This window comes from Lepus europaeus, chromosome 10 (assembly GCF_033115175.1).
Source record: "Lepus europaeus isolate LE1 chromosome 10, mLepTim1.pri, whole genome shotgun sequence".
Lineage (NCBI taxonomy): Eukaryota > Metazoa > Chordata > Mammalia > Lagomorpha > Leporidae > Lepus > Lepus europaeus.
In genome coordinates, this window is record NC_084836.1 from 102,192,886 (window position 1) to 102,213,344 (window position 20,459).

The following is a 20,459-nucleotide window of genomic DNA, read 5'->3' on the forward strand; positions in this document are numbered from 1 at the left end:
CTGTCCATTGCTTGAACGTTCATTGGACTTCCCTTTGGGGCAGCGGGAGAGCAAATTTTCCACAGGCCCTGGGGGAGCTCAGAACGGCTCCCGGGGGTGGTTTAGCGGATTATCAGCGCCTGTTTGTGTTCCTGATGCTGCTAACGGCCTGGGAAAGCAGTGCTGGGGCCCCTGTACCACGGGGGAGACCCGGAACTCCTGGCTTCTGATCGGCCCAGCCCGTTGAGGCCATCTGGGGAGTGAACCAGCGATTGGACAATCTCCCTGTATGTCCCTCTGTGTAATTCTGCCTTTCAAATAAATAAAAAGTCTTATTAAAAAAAAAAAAAAATAGCTCGGCGCTCCCCGCCCACCCCGTGCTGGCTCCTGATAGGCTCTTGAGCCTGTCTGTTTTGACGTGCTGCGCAGGCGCAGAAGGACAGGGACCAGGCTGTGTGTTCGCGGAGCTGAGCCCCTGGATCTGTGTGAAATGGTGAGTGTCCACCCTGTCCCACCGCCCCAGGCCGGGCCTCCCACCCTTAGGGGTCTTCTCGGAGCACCAGGCAGGGAACCCGAGGGACTGGGGAGCTGACTGCAGGCGGAACCCCGGCGCCTCGGGCCTCTCCCCCTGCCGAGGCGGCGCCGCCGGCCCCGCGGCCCTGTGACCGGAAGTGGCGCGAGGGCGAGGCGGGCGGGAGGAAGCAGCCTGGCGTCCAGGCCGAGCGGCCGGCCCTGCGGAGCGCTTTCCGTGTGTCGCCCCTCCTCCCCTCTCGGCGCTCGGATGTGGGCAGGCCCGTCGGCCCCGTGAGGCGCAAGGCGTCGTCCCAGGGGATGGGGTGGCCTTGAACCGCCGAAGCCGCTGCCTCCGGAGGCGCCGGGGCGGGGCCCGCCCGTGGGGCTCCCTGAGCCTCTGCTCCTCCCGTGGGCGCTCTGCAGCATGGCGGGGTCCTCGGCTGTGCAGTTGGAGGAGCCGTTTTCAGACGGGAACGCGTCACCGTCGCAAAAATCCTGTGTCAGAGCGAGTGTGTAAGGAAAAGGAATGGCATCCCCTAGAGGCGGCCGCGAGCACGGTCCGGTCTCACTTCCGGTTTGCTTTGTGTGGTTTGGCTGCTACCGAACGACGCTCGGGTTCTGTGTGGAGAATGTCTCCACACGCTTCAAGCCGTGGCCCTTCGTCTTTCACGTCATCATTTACAGGGGGGTTTGTTAGTTGATTTGAAAGGCAATCTGCCTTCCACCCGCTGGTTCACTCCCCAGGTGCCCACAACGGCCTGGCCTGGACCGGCAGAGCCAGAGCCAGGAACTCGATCCGGACCTCCCACTGCATGGCGAGAACCCAGCCCCTGGGCCAGCACTGCCGCCTCCAGGGTGCACATTAAACTGGCATCTGGGTGGAGCCGGGACAGCACTCAAGGCACTGAGATAGGGATGCCCCTGCTTGACCTTTAGGCCAGACGCCCATCCCCCACCGCACTTTTTTCAACTGTAATACAAATTTTTAACAACGAATACTTGTATGCACAGAAAAACCCCAGCAATATAGAAGGACCTAAATGAAAAATCGCCCTCTCAACCCTGAATCTTCAGTCCATCTTCGTATAAAATAACTCTTACTGCTTTCCTGGGTATCTGTACAACATGTATATGTCCTTTCCTTTTTTTTTTTTTGGACAGAGAGAGAGAGAGAGAAAGGTCTTCCTTCCGTTGGTTCACCCTGCAAATGGCCACTACGGCCGGCACTGTGCTGATCCAAAGCCAGGAGCCAGGTGCCTCCTCCCGGTACCCCATGTGGGTGCAGGGACCCAAGCACTTGGGCCATCCTCCACTGCCCTCCCGGGCCTCAGCAGAGAGCTGGACTGGAAGAGGAGCAACCGGGACTAGAACCCGTGGTGCCGGCGCTGCAGATGGAGGATTAGCCAAGTGAGCCACGGCCGGCCTATATGTCCTTTCTTTTTTGTTACATAGATGTCAGCTTATTAGAACCTGTACCATGCTTGTGAGTGTTTATATTCCTAAAAGCAGTAAATATGTAGATACACATTTTAAGATTCCCAGTGTGTGCTACAGGAAGTGCAGGAAGTTAGCATGTAGCCCCCATGCTAACTACTGTCGACAGGTGTGTTCCTTGCAGATTTGTTTGTTACAGAGTGACAGAAAGGCAGAGGCAGAGAGAGAGGTCTTCCATCCAATGGTCACTCCCCAGATGGCCATAACAGCCAGAGCTGCACTGATCCGGAGCCAGGAGCTTCTTCCAGGTCTCCCACGTGGGTGCAGGAGCCCAAGGACTTGGGCCATCCTCTACTGTTTCCCAGGCCATAGCAGAGAGCTGAATTGGAATTGGGGCAGCCAGGACTTGAACCAGTGCCCATATGGGATACCAGCACTGCAGGCAGTGGCTTTACCTGCTACAGCACAGCGCCATCCCCACATATTAAGTTTAAAAGTATATGTGTATAAATCTCATTCTGCAGTTCTGTTCACTTACAATTATCAGACTTTCAAAGTCTGCATAAACAAATCTGTCATTTCTTTTTTAGGTCTGTATATATTTCCCATTTAGATGGTTTATAGTTTCACTCCAGATTATGCTGCAGTAACTGTTTTTGTCTTTTTTGCACTCACACCAGTGTTTATATGGGATTCCTAGACACAGTACTTCTGGCATGCACATTTTACATTTTGGTGGAAATTGCCCTTTAGAACAATGATATAAAAATCATTCATGGTGCAGGCATTTGGTGCATTGGTTAAGATACCTGTATCTACTACCAGTGTGCCTGTATTCCAGACCTGACTCCAATTCTGTGGACGCTGGGAGGCAGCAGTGGTCTGGGTCTCTGTCACCCACAAGGCAGTCCTGGACTGAGTTCCCAGCTTCAGCCCAGCCCAGGAGTGAACTAGCAAATGGGAGCTCTGTCTCTTTGTCTCTTATATTAAAAAAGAATGATGATCATTTCCCCATTACTTTCTCATAGTAATCTTTTTGCTCACTGCCTATTAGAAATTCACTTATTTTTTCTTAACCATTTTATGTGATGTTTTTGAAATTACTCTTGTACATTATCTTTTTTTTTTTTAAAGATTTATTTATTTGTTTGAGTTGGAGGAGGGACAGAAAGATCTTTCAAATAAAATTTTAAAAAATCTTTAAAAATAAAGTGGAGCAGCCTAGACTTGAACCAGTGCCCATGTGGGATGCCGGTGTTAACAGGAGGCAGCTTTACCTGCTACACCACACCAGCCCCATTGTCCGTTATCTTTTTTTTTTTTTAAGATTTTATTTATTTATTTGACAGGTAGAATTACAGACAGTGAGAGAGAGAGAGAGAGAAAGGTCTTCCTTCCGTTGGTTCACTCCCCAAATGGCCGCAGTGGCTGGCGCTGCTCCAATCCGAAGCCAGGAGCCAGGTGCTTCTTCCTGGTCTCCCATGCGGGAGCAGGGGCCCAAGCACTTGGGCCATCCTCCACTGCCTTCCCGGGCCACAGCAGAGAGCTGGACTGGAAGAGAAGCAGCCGGGACTAGAACCAGTGCCCGTATGGGATGCCAGCCCCACAGGCAGAGGATTAGCCTACTATGCCACGGCACTGGCCCCACAAACCAACACTCTGGAAATGGATGCTGGCATCCCATGTGGTGGCTTAAACTGCTAGGCTACAACCCCAGCCGCTGTGTTTACTTTTTAAATAACCAGTTCTGTGACTGATTCTCATTAAACTTAGGATCATATAGCTCATTTCATAGTGGTACTATGAAGCCATGACCCCACACACACACACACTTAAAACATTGACTTTGTGAAATATAGTTGCAGAAATGCTTCTCATATGTTCCTTAGGTGTTTCCTGAGCCTGTCCTCTGCCAGGTACTGGAGCTGTAAAGCCCAGGTCCCTGCTCCCAGGGAGGAGACGGATGGGAAATGAGTTACACTCCGTGGCTGAATGCCATGGTGGCCCAGGGAGAGGCCGAGTCTGAAGGGCTGGGAGTTGGGCTATAGGATACCCTGCAGGCTGTGTGCCCCCTGCAGTCTGTTCTCTGCACAGCAGCCAGAGCCACACACAAGAAATTCCCATCAGCCCTTGCGTTCTAGACCCCTCTTCCCTGCTGCAGCTGGCATATATGTTTTACTTCTTTTTTGTTCTTTTTGTTGTATTTTGTTCACTACAGCATTTTCAAGCCTAAGACAATGACACACAGATGGTGTCCTTACAGTAACTGAAAGAATAGTCCTAGAGATTTCATCTATCATTGCTGCCCCAGTGCAAACCTCCAGGGCGTATTTTGGACCTAGATTCTGACAGCTTTGGTTTTAGCTTGTTTTCTCCTTTCCTGGGTTGAGCACAGGTTGACTGAGCTGTCCTGAGTTGTCATCCAAGTTGTTGTCTGTTCTTGCTCCAACATAAAGATAGAATAGAGTAAGAATAAACCACTGTGCTTAAGTTGCCTGCAGCCCTTCTTCAGGTGCCTGGCTTTGAGTGCATTTTTCTGCTGCTGATCCGGCTTCTGCTAATGCACAATGTGGAAGCATACGTGACGGCCCACGTACCTGGGTCCCTGCCTCCTGTGCGGGAGACCTGGACTGAGGCTAGGTGCTTGGCTTCAGCCTGACCCAGTGCTGGCTGTTTGAAGAATGAAGCAGTGGATAGAAGATCTATCTGTGCGTGTATGTGTGTGTCTGTCTCTCTGTTACTCTGCCTTTCAAATAAATCAATAAATAAAAGTCTTGTAACCAACAAAACACAACAGAATAAAGCGGGCTGTTTTTTAGGGGGGGAAGAAATCCTTAGTTTTTCTGTTCTGAATGTGGTTCCTCCCCTGCCTCCTTTTTATAATCTCTAGTCCCCCATTTTCATGTTGTTGTTGTCACCACACAGGTTACATTTACATTTTGCTATTTTCCCTCACTGTTACATGACAGTAACATTGTTAAATTTTACGGTGATATAATATAATCTCGTCACTTCTGATAATGTATGTATTGTATTCCTCTGATATGCTACAATTTTTTTGCATTTTCCCTAATTGTTGAACTTTTTTTTTTAAGATTTTTATTTATTTATTTGAAAGTCAGGCCGGCGCTGTGGCTCAACAGGCTAATCCTCCACCTTGCGGTGCCGGCACACCGGGTTCTAGTCCCAGTTGGGGCACCGGATTCTATCCCGGTTGCCCCTCTTCCAGGCCAGCTCTCTGCTGTGGCCAGGGAGTGCAGTGGAGGATGGCCCAAGTCCTTGGGCCCTGAACCCCATGGGAGACCAGAAGAAGCACCTGGCTCCTGCCTTGGGATCAGCACGGTGCACCGGTCGCAGCGCGCCGGCCGCGGCGGCCATTGGAGGGTGAACCAACGGCAAAGGAAGACCTTTCTCTCTCTCTCTCTCTCTCACTGTCCACTCTGCCTGTCAAAAAAAAAAAAAAAAGAAAAAGAAAGAAAGAAAGAGTTGCATAGAGAGAGGAAGAGAGGCAGAGAGAGAGAGAGAGAAAGAGGGAGAGAGGTCTTCCATCTGCTGGTTCACTCCCCAATTGGCTGCAGTGGCCAGAGCTGTGCCAATCCGAAGCCAAGAGCCAGGAGCTTCTTCCAGGTCTCCCACGCAGGTGCAGGGGCCCAAGAACTTGGGCCATCTTCTACTGCTTTCCCAGGCCATAGCAAAGAGCTGGATCAGAAGTGGAGCAGCCGAGACTCGAACAGTGCCCATATGGGATGTCGGCACTGCAGGCAGCAGCTTCACCTGCTGCGCCACAGCGCTGGCCCCCTAATTGTTGGACATTTAAAATTCTTTATGCTTTCACCATTGAAAATGTCACTGCAGCAAGTATCTTGCTGTGTTTTTGTTTTTCCTTTTTTATTGTTTCCTTCCTTAGGATGAATTTCTGGGGGGTTACCAGGTGAGACCAGGTTGTACTTTACCCCTGCCCTACAGAATAGCACCTGGCACATAGTAGGAAGTCAGTGAAAGTCTGCTGAATGACTGAGGCTCTGGTACATGGGGACTTCACTCCCCTGTTTTCTCGGGACCACCTTTTATCCAGGGTCCGGGCTGTAGCGGCTCAGGCCATTGCCCTTCGTTCCAGCATTTGAGAGCGTTACATCATTGAGCAGTGGGTGGTGGTGACTGCATTGTCAGCTCTGTGCCTTCCAGAAACCAGTAATTCATTGTGTCATCTCCACCCCATGTGTAGGAGCCACCCCTCTGGAGTAGGGAGGAGTTCTCTCTGTTTACAACAACCCTTGGCCTTTGAGGCCCTTCTGACCGAGTGTAGACGGGGCCTGACAAGAACAAGCACACTACAAAGCCGGTTTCCGTCCATGGGAAGTTAGGCTTCGTTTGGTTACACAGCTGATTATTGAGCTCCTGCTCCACAGGCCATTGTGGAGGCTGTAAGGAGTTAGTGCGGAGTGCCTGTGCCCACAGGCATGGCCAGGGGCTTAGGGGTCAAAGGCAGGCAGAGGCTGATGTTGAGGACCCATAAAGGCTTCACGGAGGAGGCGCTGTCTTAGATGGTCTGGAAGAACGTGTTGGATTTCTGCAGAGAAGAGGCCTTGTAGGGTGGAGAGATGTGGAGATGGGGAGGGGTGGTGCATGCGCAGATGGAGCCTAGGGGGAGAGAGTAAGCGGGGGTGATCATGTCGGAGGCCCTGTATGGCAGAGTGAGAACCCAGACATCTGAGCCCCTCTGTGTATAAATCCCATCTGCCAGAATGTCCTCCTCTGACTTTTCCGTAATTAGGGTTGACCAGCCCCTTCCCTGTGGCTGTGCGCCATGGCTCACACTATTGCAAATGCCAGCTTATTAAGTCGCCAAGTCTATCCTCATGGGGTCATTTTATTTCTTTTGAAGTGTTCTCATTTGGACCACAAATAACAAAGTGTCTTCTTCCTGTTAGACACCACTGTTTGGGTTTTTTCGAATCCTGTCTCCCAGCTCTACCAAATACATGAGTCATGGAGATGTATATAGTTCCAGGAATGATATTTCTATTCTGCCAGATAGCTATGGGGAGGGGGGGGACGGGACAGTAAGGGGCTGCAGGCCAGGAGCTGCCCAGCTCCATGCTAGAGGTGTGAGCACTTGCTGTTCTGGGGTCCAGGCCTGGGGGACTTTGAGGATGTGCCCAGTGCCGAGTGTTCCTTGTTTGCTGATGCAAGGTAAACGTCTGATTCATCTGTGTGGGGTGTGAGGAAGGTAGCGCAGCCTACTTGGCCTCTCTAATTGTGGTCTTGTTTTTCTGGCAGGCGGAGGTGGAGGAGACACTGAAGCGACTTCAGAGCCAGAAGGGGGTACAGGGGATCATTGTGGTGAACACAGAAGGTATGCCCTCCCTCGGGCCATGACCTGCACCCATGCAGGCCCTAGAAAGCAGCTGGCACAGCATACACTTCATGTACCTGAGCTAACATTAAGCATTTTTCTATAGTTATTACTGGAATTCTAAATTTGTTTTTTAAAGATTTATTTTATTTATTTGAAAGAGAGAGTCACAGAGAGATCCTCCATCCGCTGGTTCACTCCCCAGATGGCCACAATGGCCAGAGCTGAGCCATTCCGAAGCCAGGAGCCAGGCGCTTCTTCCAGGTCTACCACATGGGTACAGGGGCCCAAGCACTTGAGCCATCCTCTGCTGCTTTCCTAGGCACATTAGCAAGGATCTGGATTGGAAGTTGAGCAGCCAGGACTTGAACCCATGCCCGTATAGGATGCCGGCATTGCATGCCAGGGCTTTAACCCGCTGCACCACAGCACTGGCCCCAGGAATTCTAAATTTTTTTTAAAAAGGAAATATTCAGTTGGTCCCATTTCCCTCACAGATCACACTTTTCTGTATTCCATGTGTTTTCAGCCCTTGTGACCGATGGGCATGTTGCTGATGGACAGAGTCATAGTTGTTATTCTTTTTTTTTTTTTTTGACAGGCAGAGTGGATAGTGAGAGAGAGACAGAGAGAAAGGTCTTTCTTTTTGCTGTTGGTTCACCCTTCAATGGCTGCTGTGGCCGGCGCATCTCGCTGATCCGAAGCCAGGAGCCAGGTACTTCTCCTGGTCTCCCATGCGGGTGCAGGGCCCAAGGACTTGGGCCATCCTCCACTGCCTTCCGGGGCCATAGCAGAGAGCTGGCCTGGAAGAGGGGCAACTGGGATAGAATCCGGCGCCCCGACCGGGACTAGAACCCGGTGTGCCGGCGCCGCAAGGCAGAGGATTAGCCTGTTAAGCCACGGCGCCGGCCAGTTGTTATTCTTTTGCATATGTTTACACCTGTCTTTTTTTTTTAGATTTATTTTACTTATTTTTATTTATTTGAAAGTTGGAGAGACAGAAAGATCTTCCATCCACTGGTCACCTCCCAAATGGCTGCAACAGCCAAGGCTGGGGCCAGGCCAAAGCCAGGAGCCAGAAGCTTCTTCCGGGTCTTGCATGTGGGTGCAGAGGCCCAAGCACTTGGGCCATTTGCTGCTGCTTTCCCAGGCACATTAGCAGGGAGCTGGATCAAAATGGAGCAGCCGGGAATTGAACCGATGTCCATATGGGGTGTCTGCATCTCAGGTGGCAGCTTTGCATGTTACACCACAACACGCGTCTCATGAGTTTTCTTTTTTAAGTTTATTTGAAAGGCAGAAAGACACGGAGATCTTCCATCCTCTGGTTCACTCCTCAAAGGGCTGCAATAGCCAGGGCTGAGCCAGGCTAAAGCCAGGAGCCTGGGACCCCACCTACATTTCCCACATGGGTGGCAGGAATCCAAGTACTTGGGCCATTACCTGCTGCCTTTGGGGTGCACATTAGCCACTAGCTGGGTCAGAAGCAGAGCCCGGGCCGGCACCGTGGCTTAACAGGCTAATCCTCTGCCTTGCGGCGCCGGCACACCGGGTTCTAGTCCCGGTTGGGGCACCGGATTCTGTCCCGGTTGCCCCTCTTCCAGGCCAGCTCTCTGCTATGGCCCCGGAAGGCAGTGGAGGATGGCCCAAGTCCTTGGGCCCTGCACCCGCATGGGAGACCAGGAGAAGCACCTGGCTCCTGGCTTCGGATCAGCACGATGAGCCGGCCGCGGTGGCCATTGGAGGGTGAACCAACAGAAAAGGAAGACCTTTCTCTCTGTCTCTCTCTCTCTCCTATCCACTCTGCCTGTCAAAAAAAAAAAAAAAAAAATTAAAAAAAAAGAAAGTCTGACTTACCTAGGACTAAGGTGAGGCCTTGGAAAGCACCTAAGGAGATTCTTAGGGTAGACGCATTTGGAGAATTTTGTTTTGTGGGGCAATTTCTAATCAGAAGAGGCTGCAGTGAGAGCCTGAGGCCTGAGGCTCACAGCAGATCTGTGTCCATCTGCAGTCTGCCTCTGAGAGATTTCAGCCTCCAGACCGTTTTCCCTTTACCTGGGGTACTCTGCTGTCCCTAGGAGAGAGGTGGAGGCCCAGAGCCCTGGTCTTCACTTTATTCAGTGCAGTGAGTCTCACTCTGATCTCTTAGTTTGCATTTCTGCATTAGTCTTTTTTTTTTTTTTAAAGATTTATTTATTTATTTGAAAGGCAGAGTTACATAGAGGCGGGGTGGGGGTGGGGATGTCTTCCATCTGCTGATTCACTCCCCTAATGGCTCCTGGAGCTTCTTCCGGGCCTCTCACATTGGTGCAGGGCCATCTTCCATTGCTTTCCCAGCCCATAGCAGAGAGCTGGATTAGAAATGGAGCTGCTGGGACTTGAACCATCGCCCACATGGGATGCCAGCACTGCAGGTAGCAGCTTTACCTACTGTGTCCTAGTGCTGGCCCCTGCATTAGTTTCAATGTGGGGAGAGAGTTTGGCAAATTTAAACTGCCTCTGCCTCCCTCCCTCCCCACCTTCCCTGTGCCTTTCAAATAGAGACATCTTTTTTTTAAAAACTACCCTACTAGAGTACACAAAGCCGGCAAACCCGTGTGTGATTAGGTGGGGACAGGTGCACTGGCGCATTGCTGCTGACACCAGCAGCTTGGTCGGAGAGGTCGGGAAAGCCTGGACCACGTCTGACTCACCTTGGTTCCCAGTGTCCATCGGCACAACCAGTGGATTCCGGTCAGAAATGTTTGTTGAGTGAACAAACCACACAGTGAATGGTTGTGTCAGCACCTTTGATTTGGTTCCATTTTAAGAAATGCGTTCCAAGGAGATAATCCCAAAAGGAGAAAGAAATTTCTGTGATCACGTTAGATGCCGTAATCATTGATTTAATAATCAGATAATACCTAGAATAGTAGCATGATTGAAAATAATAATACTGCCGACGCCGCGTTTCACTCCGCCTTGCGGCGCCGGTACACCAGGTTCTAGTCCCGGTCGGGGCGCCGGTTCTGTCCCGGCTGCCCCTCTTCCAGGCCAGCTCTCTGCTGTGGCCAGGGAGTGCAGTGGAGGATGACTCAAGTGCTTGGGCCCTGCACCCCATGGGAGACCAGGAGAAGCACCTGGCTCCTGGCTTCGGATCAGCGAGATGCGCCGGCCACAGCAGCCATTGGAGGGTGAACCAACGGCAAAGGAAGACCTTTCTCTCTGTCTCTCTCTCTCATTGTCCACTCTGCCTGTCAATAAATAAATAAATAAATGAATGAAAATAATAATACTCTTTTCCAGGTATAGCTGTGAATAGTTTACATAGACTAATTCAGCCAATCCTTAAGGCAACCCCGTGAGGATGGAACTGTTAATGTCTCCATTTTATAAATGAGGAAACAGACCCAGAAAGAAGTTCAGTTGTCACTGGAGAAAAACCCATGGGTTCTTCACGCAATAAAGAATTCAGGTGTGAGACAGATCAGAGGAAAGCAAACTAGCAAGGTTTATCAGGGTAGGACATCCATAAGAATGGATGGGCACTGCTCCAGACAGAACCTGAGAGAGAGCGCCCAGTCACTCAGACTTGGGGAAAGCAAGGTTGTGTGGTTGAATGGGGAGAACACACCTGGGCAGACCGGGCGGGCGGCTCGCAGAGAGCTGAGTGCACAGTCTTTGTTTAGACTCCCGGTTTTTAAAGGGAGTCTGTTTACCTCCTTCCCCTTCTCCTTTAGGATAAAGGTGGGGTTTTATTGTTTGTTTGTTTGTTTTTAAGATTGATTTATTTAGCTATTTATTTATTTATTTGAAAGGCAGAGTTATAGAGAGGCAGAGAGAGAGAGAGAGTCTTTCATCTGCTGGTTCACTCCTCAGATGGCCACAACGGCCAGAGCTGCACCCATCTGAAGCCAGGTGCTTCTTCCAGGTCTCCCACACGGGTGCAGGGGCCCAAGGACTTGGACCATCTTCTGCTGCTTTCCCAGGCCATAGCAGAGAGCTGGATTGGAAGTGGAGCAGCCAAGACTCGAACCAGTGCCCATATGGGAGCAGGCACTGCAGGCAGCAGCTTTACACACTGTGCCACAGCACCAACCCCTGGGATAAAGAGTTTTGTGGAGAGTATATTAGCAAATTCCTCCCCAGGTTTGCTGGAGTCGGGCAGAGCAGAGGGGCTTGCTTCCCCTAGGGCATCTATGAGGGTTTTATTGTGCCATGTTATCAGGTCAGGTAATTCATTTGGTCCTGAGGAGAGAGAATTCTGGGAGCTTTCCTTGGAGGAAGGGCTGGGGCCATCTGGAAGATACAGGATCCTTTCTTTCTATACCTATCCAGATCCTCTGCCATCCTGCTGCTACCCACACAGCGCAAAATAAGACTCAGATACGTAAGCCTATGAGGGATTTGTGTCTAGTGTTCATTCTATATTCCCAGCACCTAGAACAGTGCTAGCTTAGAGTTGATAAAAACATCTGTTCACTTTTTCAGATGCTTTTTTATTACTGTTTGCAAGAGCTGGGTGGAGCAGGAGGGCTCAATGCACAGCCTGACAGGTCCAGGCCGAGGGTTAGAAACTGCGCCTCCCCAGTAACCAACTATGTCTGCAGGCTACACAGTCTGCATTTATAGAGGCAGAAGTTTGAATTAGGTGACCTAATAATTACCTTTGAGGTTTCCTCCAGCTTTGGCATCCTATGAGTCTGAAATTAATCTCTTGTCCTTGCTTGAAATTCTTCCCAGCTTTGGTCCCTGCCTCCTACACCTCTGTTTTCTTTGTTTTAGAAGAAGCCAACAAATGGTCGTTTCTTATCTGCATTACACACTGCTCGTTTGAACAAATGTGACCAAATGCATGTCAGTATTTGTCAGAACCTCTGAAAGTAGACCCTTGAGACAACTGCAATAATGCTTAGTGGAGTCTCTCCAAGGACAGTGGTGATGCATCAGACTGGTCCTGCACTCGGAGAGCTTCCCTTCTGATGGGGAGTGCACAGAATGATCATTCCATGGCAGCTGGTGTCCAATTCAGGTAGCTGCTCCAAGAGAAAATGGTGGGGGTGGGAGGTGTGGTGGAATGGGTGAAGCTACTGCTTGAGACACCTGCGTCTCATATCTGCCTGGGATCAAATCCTGCCCCTGCTTCCAAGCCAGCGTCCTGTTAATGCACCTGAAAGGCAGCAAGTGATGCTTCAAATACTGCCTGCCAGCCACGTGGGAGACACAGATGGAGTTTCTGGCCCTGGCTTTAATCTGACCCAGCCCTGGCTGTTGCAGGTACTTGGGAAGTGAACCAGCACATGAAAGATCTCATCTCTGCATCTCCCCATCTCTCTGTCCTCTGCCTTCCAATCATTAAATAAGAACTTTAAAATTAAAAAACAAAAGAGAAAATTAGGTGGTGCTTGGACCATTAGAGTGGGGGCACTGACCACCACGGGGGGGAGGTGGGGTGTAATCTGGAGGTGGAGACCTAGGCCAGCATCATAATTTAGGCAATTAAGCCACCACCTGCCAATGCCGGCATCCCATATCTGAGCTTCTGCACCGGGGAAAGCAGCGGAAGATGGCCCAAGCACTAAGGCCTCTGCCACCCATGTGGGAGAACACAGATCCATTGTGGCCATTTGGGGAGATGGAAGGTCTCTGTGTCTCTCCCTCTCTCTCTAACTCTGGCCTTTCAAATAAACAAATAAATCTTAAAAAAAAAAAAAGGAGACCTGAGGGACCAGAGGCTGTCATGAGTGAGTGGGAGAAAGAAGGAAGATTCCAGGCCGAGGGGTCTGCAGGGAGGTGGTCTGTGGTATGCAGGAGGAGGAGGGGTCTGATCAGCTGGACCCTGCCAAGCCTTGAGACCGGTAGGCCTTTTTTTTTTTTTGACAGGCAGAGTGGACAGTGAGAGAGAGAGACAGAGAGAAAGGTCTTCCTTTTGCCGTTGGTTCACCCTCCAATGGCCGCCGCGGTAGCGCGCTGCGGCCGGCGCACCGCGCTATTCCGATGGCAGGAGCCAGGTGCTTCTCCTGGTCTCCCATGGGGTGCAGGACCCAAGCACTTGGGCCATCCTCCACTGCACTCCCTAGCCACAGCAGAGAGCTGGCCTGGAAGAGGGGCAACCGGGACAGGATCGGTGCCCCAACCGGGACTAGAACCCGGTGTGCCGGCGCCGCAAGGCGGAGGATTAGCCTGTTGAGCCACGGCGCCGGCTAGACCGGTAGGCCTTTTAGCATGGGGGCCAGCACTGAGCTCAGGGGAGCCAGCCTAGGACCCCATCTGGGCTCTGGTCCTGGCCCTCAGCAGATGGGCCACTTGGTAGCAAGGCCTGTACAGATTTAAGGAAAAGTCACATCCCCTCAGGTTATCAGGAATGGGATTTATCATGTGATGATGTTAATTTAAAAAACCAACATTGATTAAGTGCGTATTCATCCTCATAGCAGCACTTGGAAGAACAGGTGTTATTTTACAGGTGAGGCAGTGGAGGCTGGAGAGATTAAATCACTTGCCAAGGCTCCACAGCTGTGAGAGGGCAGAGCCTGGGCACAAGCCCAGGTCATCAGCTCTTGGGATCACCTCCATCATTGGCACCATCGTGGCGAGATTGTAATAGACACACGGCTCACACTGCCATCCTCCATCGGGGGCAGCTCTAGAGTGGGGCCCCTTGGGCTCTTGGTGTGCACATTGTTGCTATTCAGGACTGGAGCAGCATGGTGACCTGGTCCTCTGGTGACCACAACAACCCATTCTCAAAACCGCACCTGACCCACACAGCTTCTCACGCAACTACTGCTGCTTTCTTGCTTTTTTTTTTTTTTTCCTAAGATTGGTTTTCTTTAAAAATCAGAGTTACAGAGAGAGAAGGATAAAGAAAGATCTACCCTCTGGTTCACTCCCAACTTGGTCACAGTGGCCAGAGCTGGTGATGTGGGTGGCAGGGGCCAAAACACTTGGGCCATTAGCAGGGACCTGAATGGGAAGTGGAGCAGCGGGGACGTGTGGCGCTCGTGTGTTGCCGGCATTGTGGGCAGTGGTTTTACTTGCCACACCGCAATGCCAGCCCCTCACATCCTCTTCCACCATGTCCTCTTTTGTTGACTGCTGTTTCTTGCTGCCCGGCAAGCAGCCCTGAGGTCGACTGTGTCTGGCTGATCTGTAGGCTGGTCAGTTGTGGGCCAGATTAGTCAGGTCCTGGAAGCCACTGGTGCCACATTCTTCCGACGTGAATCTTAGCTGCTTTGCTCTTGGAGTCTGATGAATGGAAACTTGTGCCAGCTGGTCGTGGCCAGTCGCAGGCACCTGATGCTCTCGTGGCCTGAGGTGGCTCTGGTTGATCCACGTTCCTCACCTGCATGACAGTGGGCGCGGTGTGGTGAGCAGGCCCATTTCATAGTTTCTCTTGGGATGGCCATTAGGGACAGCAGCTGAGACTCCGGGGTGCTGCATCCCCTATTGGAGAGCCTGGGTTTGAGTCCTGGCTCTGCTCCTGGTTCTGTGTTCCTGCTAATGCACCCCTGGGAGACGTGATGGCTTTAGTACTGGGGTCCCTGCCACCTACATGGGAGACCTGGGTGGAGTTTCCAGCTCCTGACTTCAACCTGGACCAGCCCTCATTTTGCAGGCAGATGAGGAGTGAACCAGCAAATGGAAGATAGATACATAAAAACTTTAAAAAAAATTATTTCCTGATGTCAAGGAAGCAATCCTCCAAAGGCTTGATGCACAATAAGCTTCATTGCCCAGCTAATTACGGTAGTAAAAAGTCCAGCCCAAGTGCACAACCCCAGACAAGTGGAGTGAGCTCTGTGGCCTGGCCACTGAGAGGGCTCTGTGAAGGGGTGACAGCGGGTCTTCGCCCTCTGTGAGCATCTGTGTAGACTGTTTATAGCTGGTCCCAGACTGCCCTGGGTGGGAACAGCAATGGTTATGTCCTGGGCAGAAGCTGGCCTTTTCTTCCTCCTTTGCAGTACTCACAAGCATGTAGAAGCTGTTATCCTGGCTCAGGTTCTAAGGATTATGAAGGAGCATTTCTTTATGGCTGGAAACAGTCAGGCTGAGTGGGCCTGTGAAAAGAGTCCTCAGGCCTGCCTGTATTGGAATCCTGGCCCACTGCTGATCTACTGTGTGACCAGAGGCAGGTCACTTCACCCCTCAGGCTTATCTCGTTGGCAAATGAGGTTGGTGATGCCACCCACAGAGTAGTCTGGGCCTGGTGCTGACACACTTCTGGTGCCCAGTGCCGTGCCTGCTTCATTGCAAGGCCTGGGTAAATGGTTAACTGCTAGTCTACTGCTTGGAGATTGCACATGTAGGGTCAGGAACTTGGCACAAAGGGTCCCAGCACCCTGCTTAGTCTCCTTCTACTCCACCCTCAGGTATCCCCATCAAGAGCACCATGGACAACCCCACGACCACACAGTACGCCAACCTCATGCACAACTTCATCTTGAAGGCACGGAGCACGGTGCGTGAAATTGACCCCCAGAATGACCTGACCTTCCTTCGAATTCGCTCCAAGAAAAATGAAATTATGGTTGCACCAGGTAAGGGGTCTCTCTGCTCCCCATTAGGTGCAGGCCCTCAGCACGTGTGGTCTGTCAGGAAGGCCTGGCACATTGGTGTCTCCAGAGGGCCCGGGGGTCCTGGGGGATTGGAGTAGCCAGCCTCGCCCCCATATTCTCGCTCACGGTGACTCAAGGCCACAGGAGTCGTGGGCTGTGTCATGGGGAGATGGACATGCAAGCCCGCCCCACAGGCTCCCCTTACCTTGCTGTGGGGAAACTCAAGGAACGTTTAGGACAGAGGTGTGATTGGGTCTGCCTGGGGCCAGCAGCAAAGGCGTCTGGGAAGAGCTGAGTCTTAGGGCCCAGAGTGAGGAGGAGGGGTGGGGAAAGGGCATTCAGAGATTCTAAACCGAAATGTAAAGCAAGCGTGCCGTGCAGTCATTATGCCTGGGGAAACGTTGATTGGCCTGCTGTAAAGTCCAGTCCTGTCTCCCTGCTGCGGCCAGCCCGTCTACACGCACCGGAGCAGGTTTCCTTCTTGTTCTCCATGGACTCACTGTGTGGTGCAGCTGAGGCCTGCCATTAGGCCTTCCAGGGGTGAGGTGCTCAGCCTGGGAGGAGCCCCCGAGGAGCCGCAGCAGGGCCACCTCTCCTGCACTGCCGCACCCGTGAGCACTGGGCGTGGACAGATTCTCCTGCACTGTTTCTCTCCTTCTCTTACAGCTGAGCCACACAGCTGCATGTGTGTGAGTTCAGGGTGCATGTGATGATGTAGTTCGGTAGTGGTGCACTTCTCTGGGGTATTAATATGTGGAAGAAGGCGTAGGAGGGGGTGCGACTTTGGCCCAGAGTAGAAGGGAGCTCAAACACAGACTCAGCTGTGTGCGCTGGTCCGTGAGCAGAGGTTTTTAGAGCGGGAGGTGAGATGACAGTGTTTAGGGCCTGGGCGACTGAGAGCTGTGGGGCGGCTGAGGACGCTGAGTGCCCCTAGGCTTAGCAACACGAATGGCACAGGATTCTGAGATAATTTGATGGGGCGGGGCAGGAGGTGCCTGTTCTAGCCGCCTGGAAGGAGGAAACCACAGAGCCCCACAGAGGCCCCACAGTGGTCTCCCCAGGACCCTCCCAGGAGAGGAGAGGAACCTGGGGATAACTGCAGAAACATTTATTCTGAAAGCCGTGCACTGTTTAATGTGGCAGAGATAGATCAGCTGATGGCTGATGCTGGGGGTGGGGGACGCTGGAGGCACAGAGTCTGCTTTCCTGGCTTTGCTTGTTTGGGACAGTCGTGAAGCACCTGCACGTCCTCATTTGTAAAACATCGGCTTGAGGCCTGTGCTGCCCTGGTCGCCCGGGGCACCCATGGGATTGATGCAGAAAGCCTGGGAATCCAATCTGGACTGCAGTCGAACCTGGGACTCCATGCTGTGTGCCTGTGGAGGAGAGACCCCCGCTTCCCTAGAGTCAGGTTAGGAACCTCCTCTCCACTCAGCACTGCAGACCGGCGCTCCCTGCTGACCCACCCAGCTCCGCGTGTGTAGCAAGGGCAAGTCAGTCTGTGTAGACAGCGTCTCTCGGCTGGGAGCTTCTGAGAGTGTCTCACCCGGAAGGGCAGAGTTGTCTGAGAGCTCCTAGCGCTTCGTGTCTCAGCTCAGCAACAAAGGTGTCTCTCCACCTTGGCCTTGAGGCCCCAGAGCCCGATGCGTGTGGTGGTGCTCCAGTCCAGGATGGGAGCTCCCCGAGTGGGGTCCTCCTTGAGGACATAGGCCTGGAGGCCCCTCAGCCTTTTCAGGGAGGCGAAGATGTGGTGGCCAGCAGTGCCCTGCACAGCACACGGGGGCCCATGGGAGTGCACGCCTCTCACTCGCACTCTTTCTCACATGCCCACAGCCTGTCCTGCTAGAGCGTGTGTGATGTGCTGAGCTTGCCTTAGACCCAGTGGGCATTTCTTCAGATCACTGTCACCGTCACCTTGGACTCCTCTCCCTGGGCCCTGCCACCAGAGCGCCCGCCTTCCTTGCTGCTGGGCTAGCCAGCCGCTTACCTGCACTTTGCTACCTCATCTCCTCCATTAGACAGAAAGTTCCATGAAGGCAGGGACTTGTAAGCACATAGTAAACATTTAACAGATATTTATTGAAGAAATGAATGACTTCCTAAATGACCCCCATGGCTGTGGGTCCGAGGTGGGGTCAGGGATGTCTGTGGGTCATGATTTTTAGGTCTGGTGATTTGGTGCTTTGATAAACCTACTCTGATGCAGCCAAGAAGAAAAATCTGGTTTTAGAACCAGAACTCCTGTGGTCAGGAGCCACTGACCAGAGCCTTGGAGGCATTAGGGCTGGTAGCTTAGCACCACCCTGGCCAAAGGCCATACTGACAGCACCCTGCACAGTGAGCAGCCTGGAGCAGCCCAGCCAGGGTGCAGGTCCCGGCCCCGCCCTCCCCACCTCCTCTGCTCACTGATCGGCCTGAGGAGCTGATTGTCAAGCCAAAGTTAGCAGCTTGGCCTTTGAGCTGCAAATCACATTGCAGCCCCTCCTCAGCAAGAGCAGCCCAGCTGGAGAGACGTTTTCAGGTAGAAATTCACTGATGCAAAGCTGAGCACTACAGCGTACACAGGCTCTAACGGATCACCTCCCCGAGCACTGGAGGTGCTTTGCTGGATTGAAAGTTTGATGGCTTGGAGAAGACACTGGTATTGTTGATGATGCCTGTTTTTATCAGTGGTTCGCTAGTTACTTCTGTTTTCATCAGTAAGCGATTTGTTGTTTATGCAGATTGCCTAGCCTTGAAACTGTTAGTCACTTTGCTTTGTTTCTTCCCGCTGAGGTCCTCCTGTCATTTCTCTCTGCTCAGCAGGGGGTCATAGCCTGCTCCTCCACTGCACCCCACCCCACTGTGTATTTGCCTTGGTTCTTGGGCAAGTCATTAACTCTTTGAGGCTCAATGTTTCCATCAGTAAAATGGGAAAACAGTAGTTCCCACCTAGAGTGACTCAGGGATTCACTGGGGGCCAGCATAAGTGGTTGGCCCAGGCCCATAGTTGCCTTGATAAATGTTTGCAGGGTGGGGACAGCCAGCGTCTGGGCATGGTCAGCTTGCCTCTGAGCACTTGAACTTGCTGCGAATTCATGGTAGACATCCCTCCTCACCGCACTGGATCCCTGGAACTGGAATCTAAGCAGTTTTGTCCACACACTTTGACATTGTACTTTTGAAACTTTGTTTTGCAGAAGGTTCTGGCTTGTGACAAACTCACATTGAATTCCATCTTTGACACTAAGTAGCTGGGGAAGTCTGAATCACTGGTTCACCCAGTATTGGCTGCTCCTGGGAGCTTGGTAAAAATGCAGAATCTGGGACTCCACCCCGCACCCACTGACCGGGGACCCTGGGGGTGGGGCCCACCAGTCCTCCAGCTGATCGGGAGGCTTCTACTTAAGGACCACCCCGCCCCGCCCCGCCTACCCAGACTGGCGCCTGCTGCTGGGGGAGGGGCGTGTGCTTTATGCCCGGCACCTGCAGGTGTTTTCCTGGCATGGAAGAGGCCTTGACGACTTTGATTGCTTCTCTCCCGCCCCTTTTATGAGCAGTGACTTAATGAGTTGTTCACACTCTGCTGTGTGTTTCTGCCATTTTACATTGAGTGATTTGTGTTTCTGCTTTTCTCTTTTACAGATAAAGACTATTTCCTGATTGTAATTCAGAACCCAACTGAATAAACCATTCTCTTGGCTCCGTCATTCCCTAATTTAATGCCCCTCCAAGATAATGTTTATCGTGTCAGCCGGCTGACTGGCGCATGGAAGTTGCCTTGCAGCCCACGTAAACCAACCTGAGACCAAGGGCGGGCTGCTCAGCCCACCCCTCCCCAGGGACCCCTCTGCTGCGCCGGCCACCCCTGGAGCTCCTGGAAAAGGGCCCTCTTCCTCACTTCCGTTTTGGAGCAAGAGCTTGTGAGAAGCCCACACCCAGCTTCCTTCTGACCTTCAGATCATCTTGTCGCCCTTGGAAAAGGCTGTTTTTCTTTAACTAAAAATAACCAAAATGCTCACCGTGCTGTTGTTTCTTTAAGCACTAGGTTGAAAAGGCCCCTCTCTTCCTGTGCAGTCATATGGTCTGAAGACCAAGCCTCTGCCTCCCCCGGCCCTGCACTAGACCCTGGTTGTGGCCTGAGCGGCCTGCTGCGTACTGCACCTGCGGCCACACTGGCCGTGGCTTGGCGTGTCGTTGCTGCCCTTGTTTCTGCCCGTAGACAGCCCTTGTAAGAGGCCCCACGTCTGCCTGTGTTTGAAAGGGTTTTCCTACTACATTGCACTGGGAAAGGGAAGAGAGTGTGCTTGGTGCGTGCTCAGTACCCAGAATGTACTGCAAGTGAGGCACAGAGAGAAGCTCTTACTCCCCATGCCCTCTGCAGACAGGGAGGCCCTGGAGTGCGGGGACAGCATGCCTGAGGCCTGCTGCGGGAACAGCGTCAGTGACCCAGAGATCCTGGGTGCTGACTGCACCCCGGGTGACCGCCCAGCGCCTGCCCTCAGTCCTCCCCGTGAGCTCCGGGACTTCGGTGCGCGCCGAGGCACTAGGCCATCATTACCCAGCGGCCCTCAGGGCTTTCCTCCCAAGAGACCACATGAGTTTCTTTTTCCTTAGATTTTTCTTTTTGTCTTTGTTTCTTGCTACACAGGAAAACCATT

At 52.3% G+C, this 20,459-nt stretch overlaps 1 protein-coding gene across 2 annotated transcripts; it reads left to right on the forward strand.

Moving 5' to 3' along the window:
• Window positions 1-391: 391 nt before the first annotated feature.
• On the forward strand, window positions 392-19,819 carry DYNLRB1 (dynein light chain roadblock-type 1). 2 transcript variants are annotated; one of them, XM_062204061.1, is made up of 4 exons: window positions 392-472; window positions 7,207-7,282; window positions 15,634-15,801; window positions 19,444-19,819. In XM_062204061.1, exons 1-4 carry the CDS (start codon window positions 470-472, stop codon window positions 19,485-19,487), a joined length of 291 nt encoding a protein of 96 aa, XP_062060045.1. In that variant the 5' UTR covers window positions 392-469; the 3' UTR covers window positions 19,488-19,819. The 2 variants fall into 2 exon arrangements, with proteins under 2 accessions (XP_062060045.1, XP_062060046.1); XM_062204062.1 differs by having other exon boundaries at window positions 18,999-19,517.
• The last annotated feature ends 640 nt before the right edge of the window (window positions 19,820-20,459 follow it).

What these genes read in the sequence shown, in the direction of transcription:
- DYNLRB1 (XM_062204061.1), top strand. An exon ending in CATTGTGGTGAACACAGAAG is followed by an intron (nt 7,283 to 15,633) that starts GTATGCCCTCCC and finishes CTCCACCCTCAG; the next exon opens with GTATCCCCATCAAGAGCACC. An exon ending in TGAAATTATGGTTGCACCAG is followed by an intron (nt 15,802 to 19,443) that starts GTAAGGGGTCTC and finishes TCTCTTTTACAG; the next exon opens with ATAAAGACTATTTCCTGATT.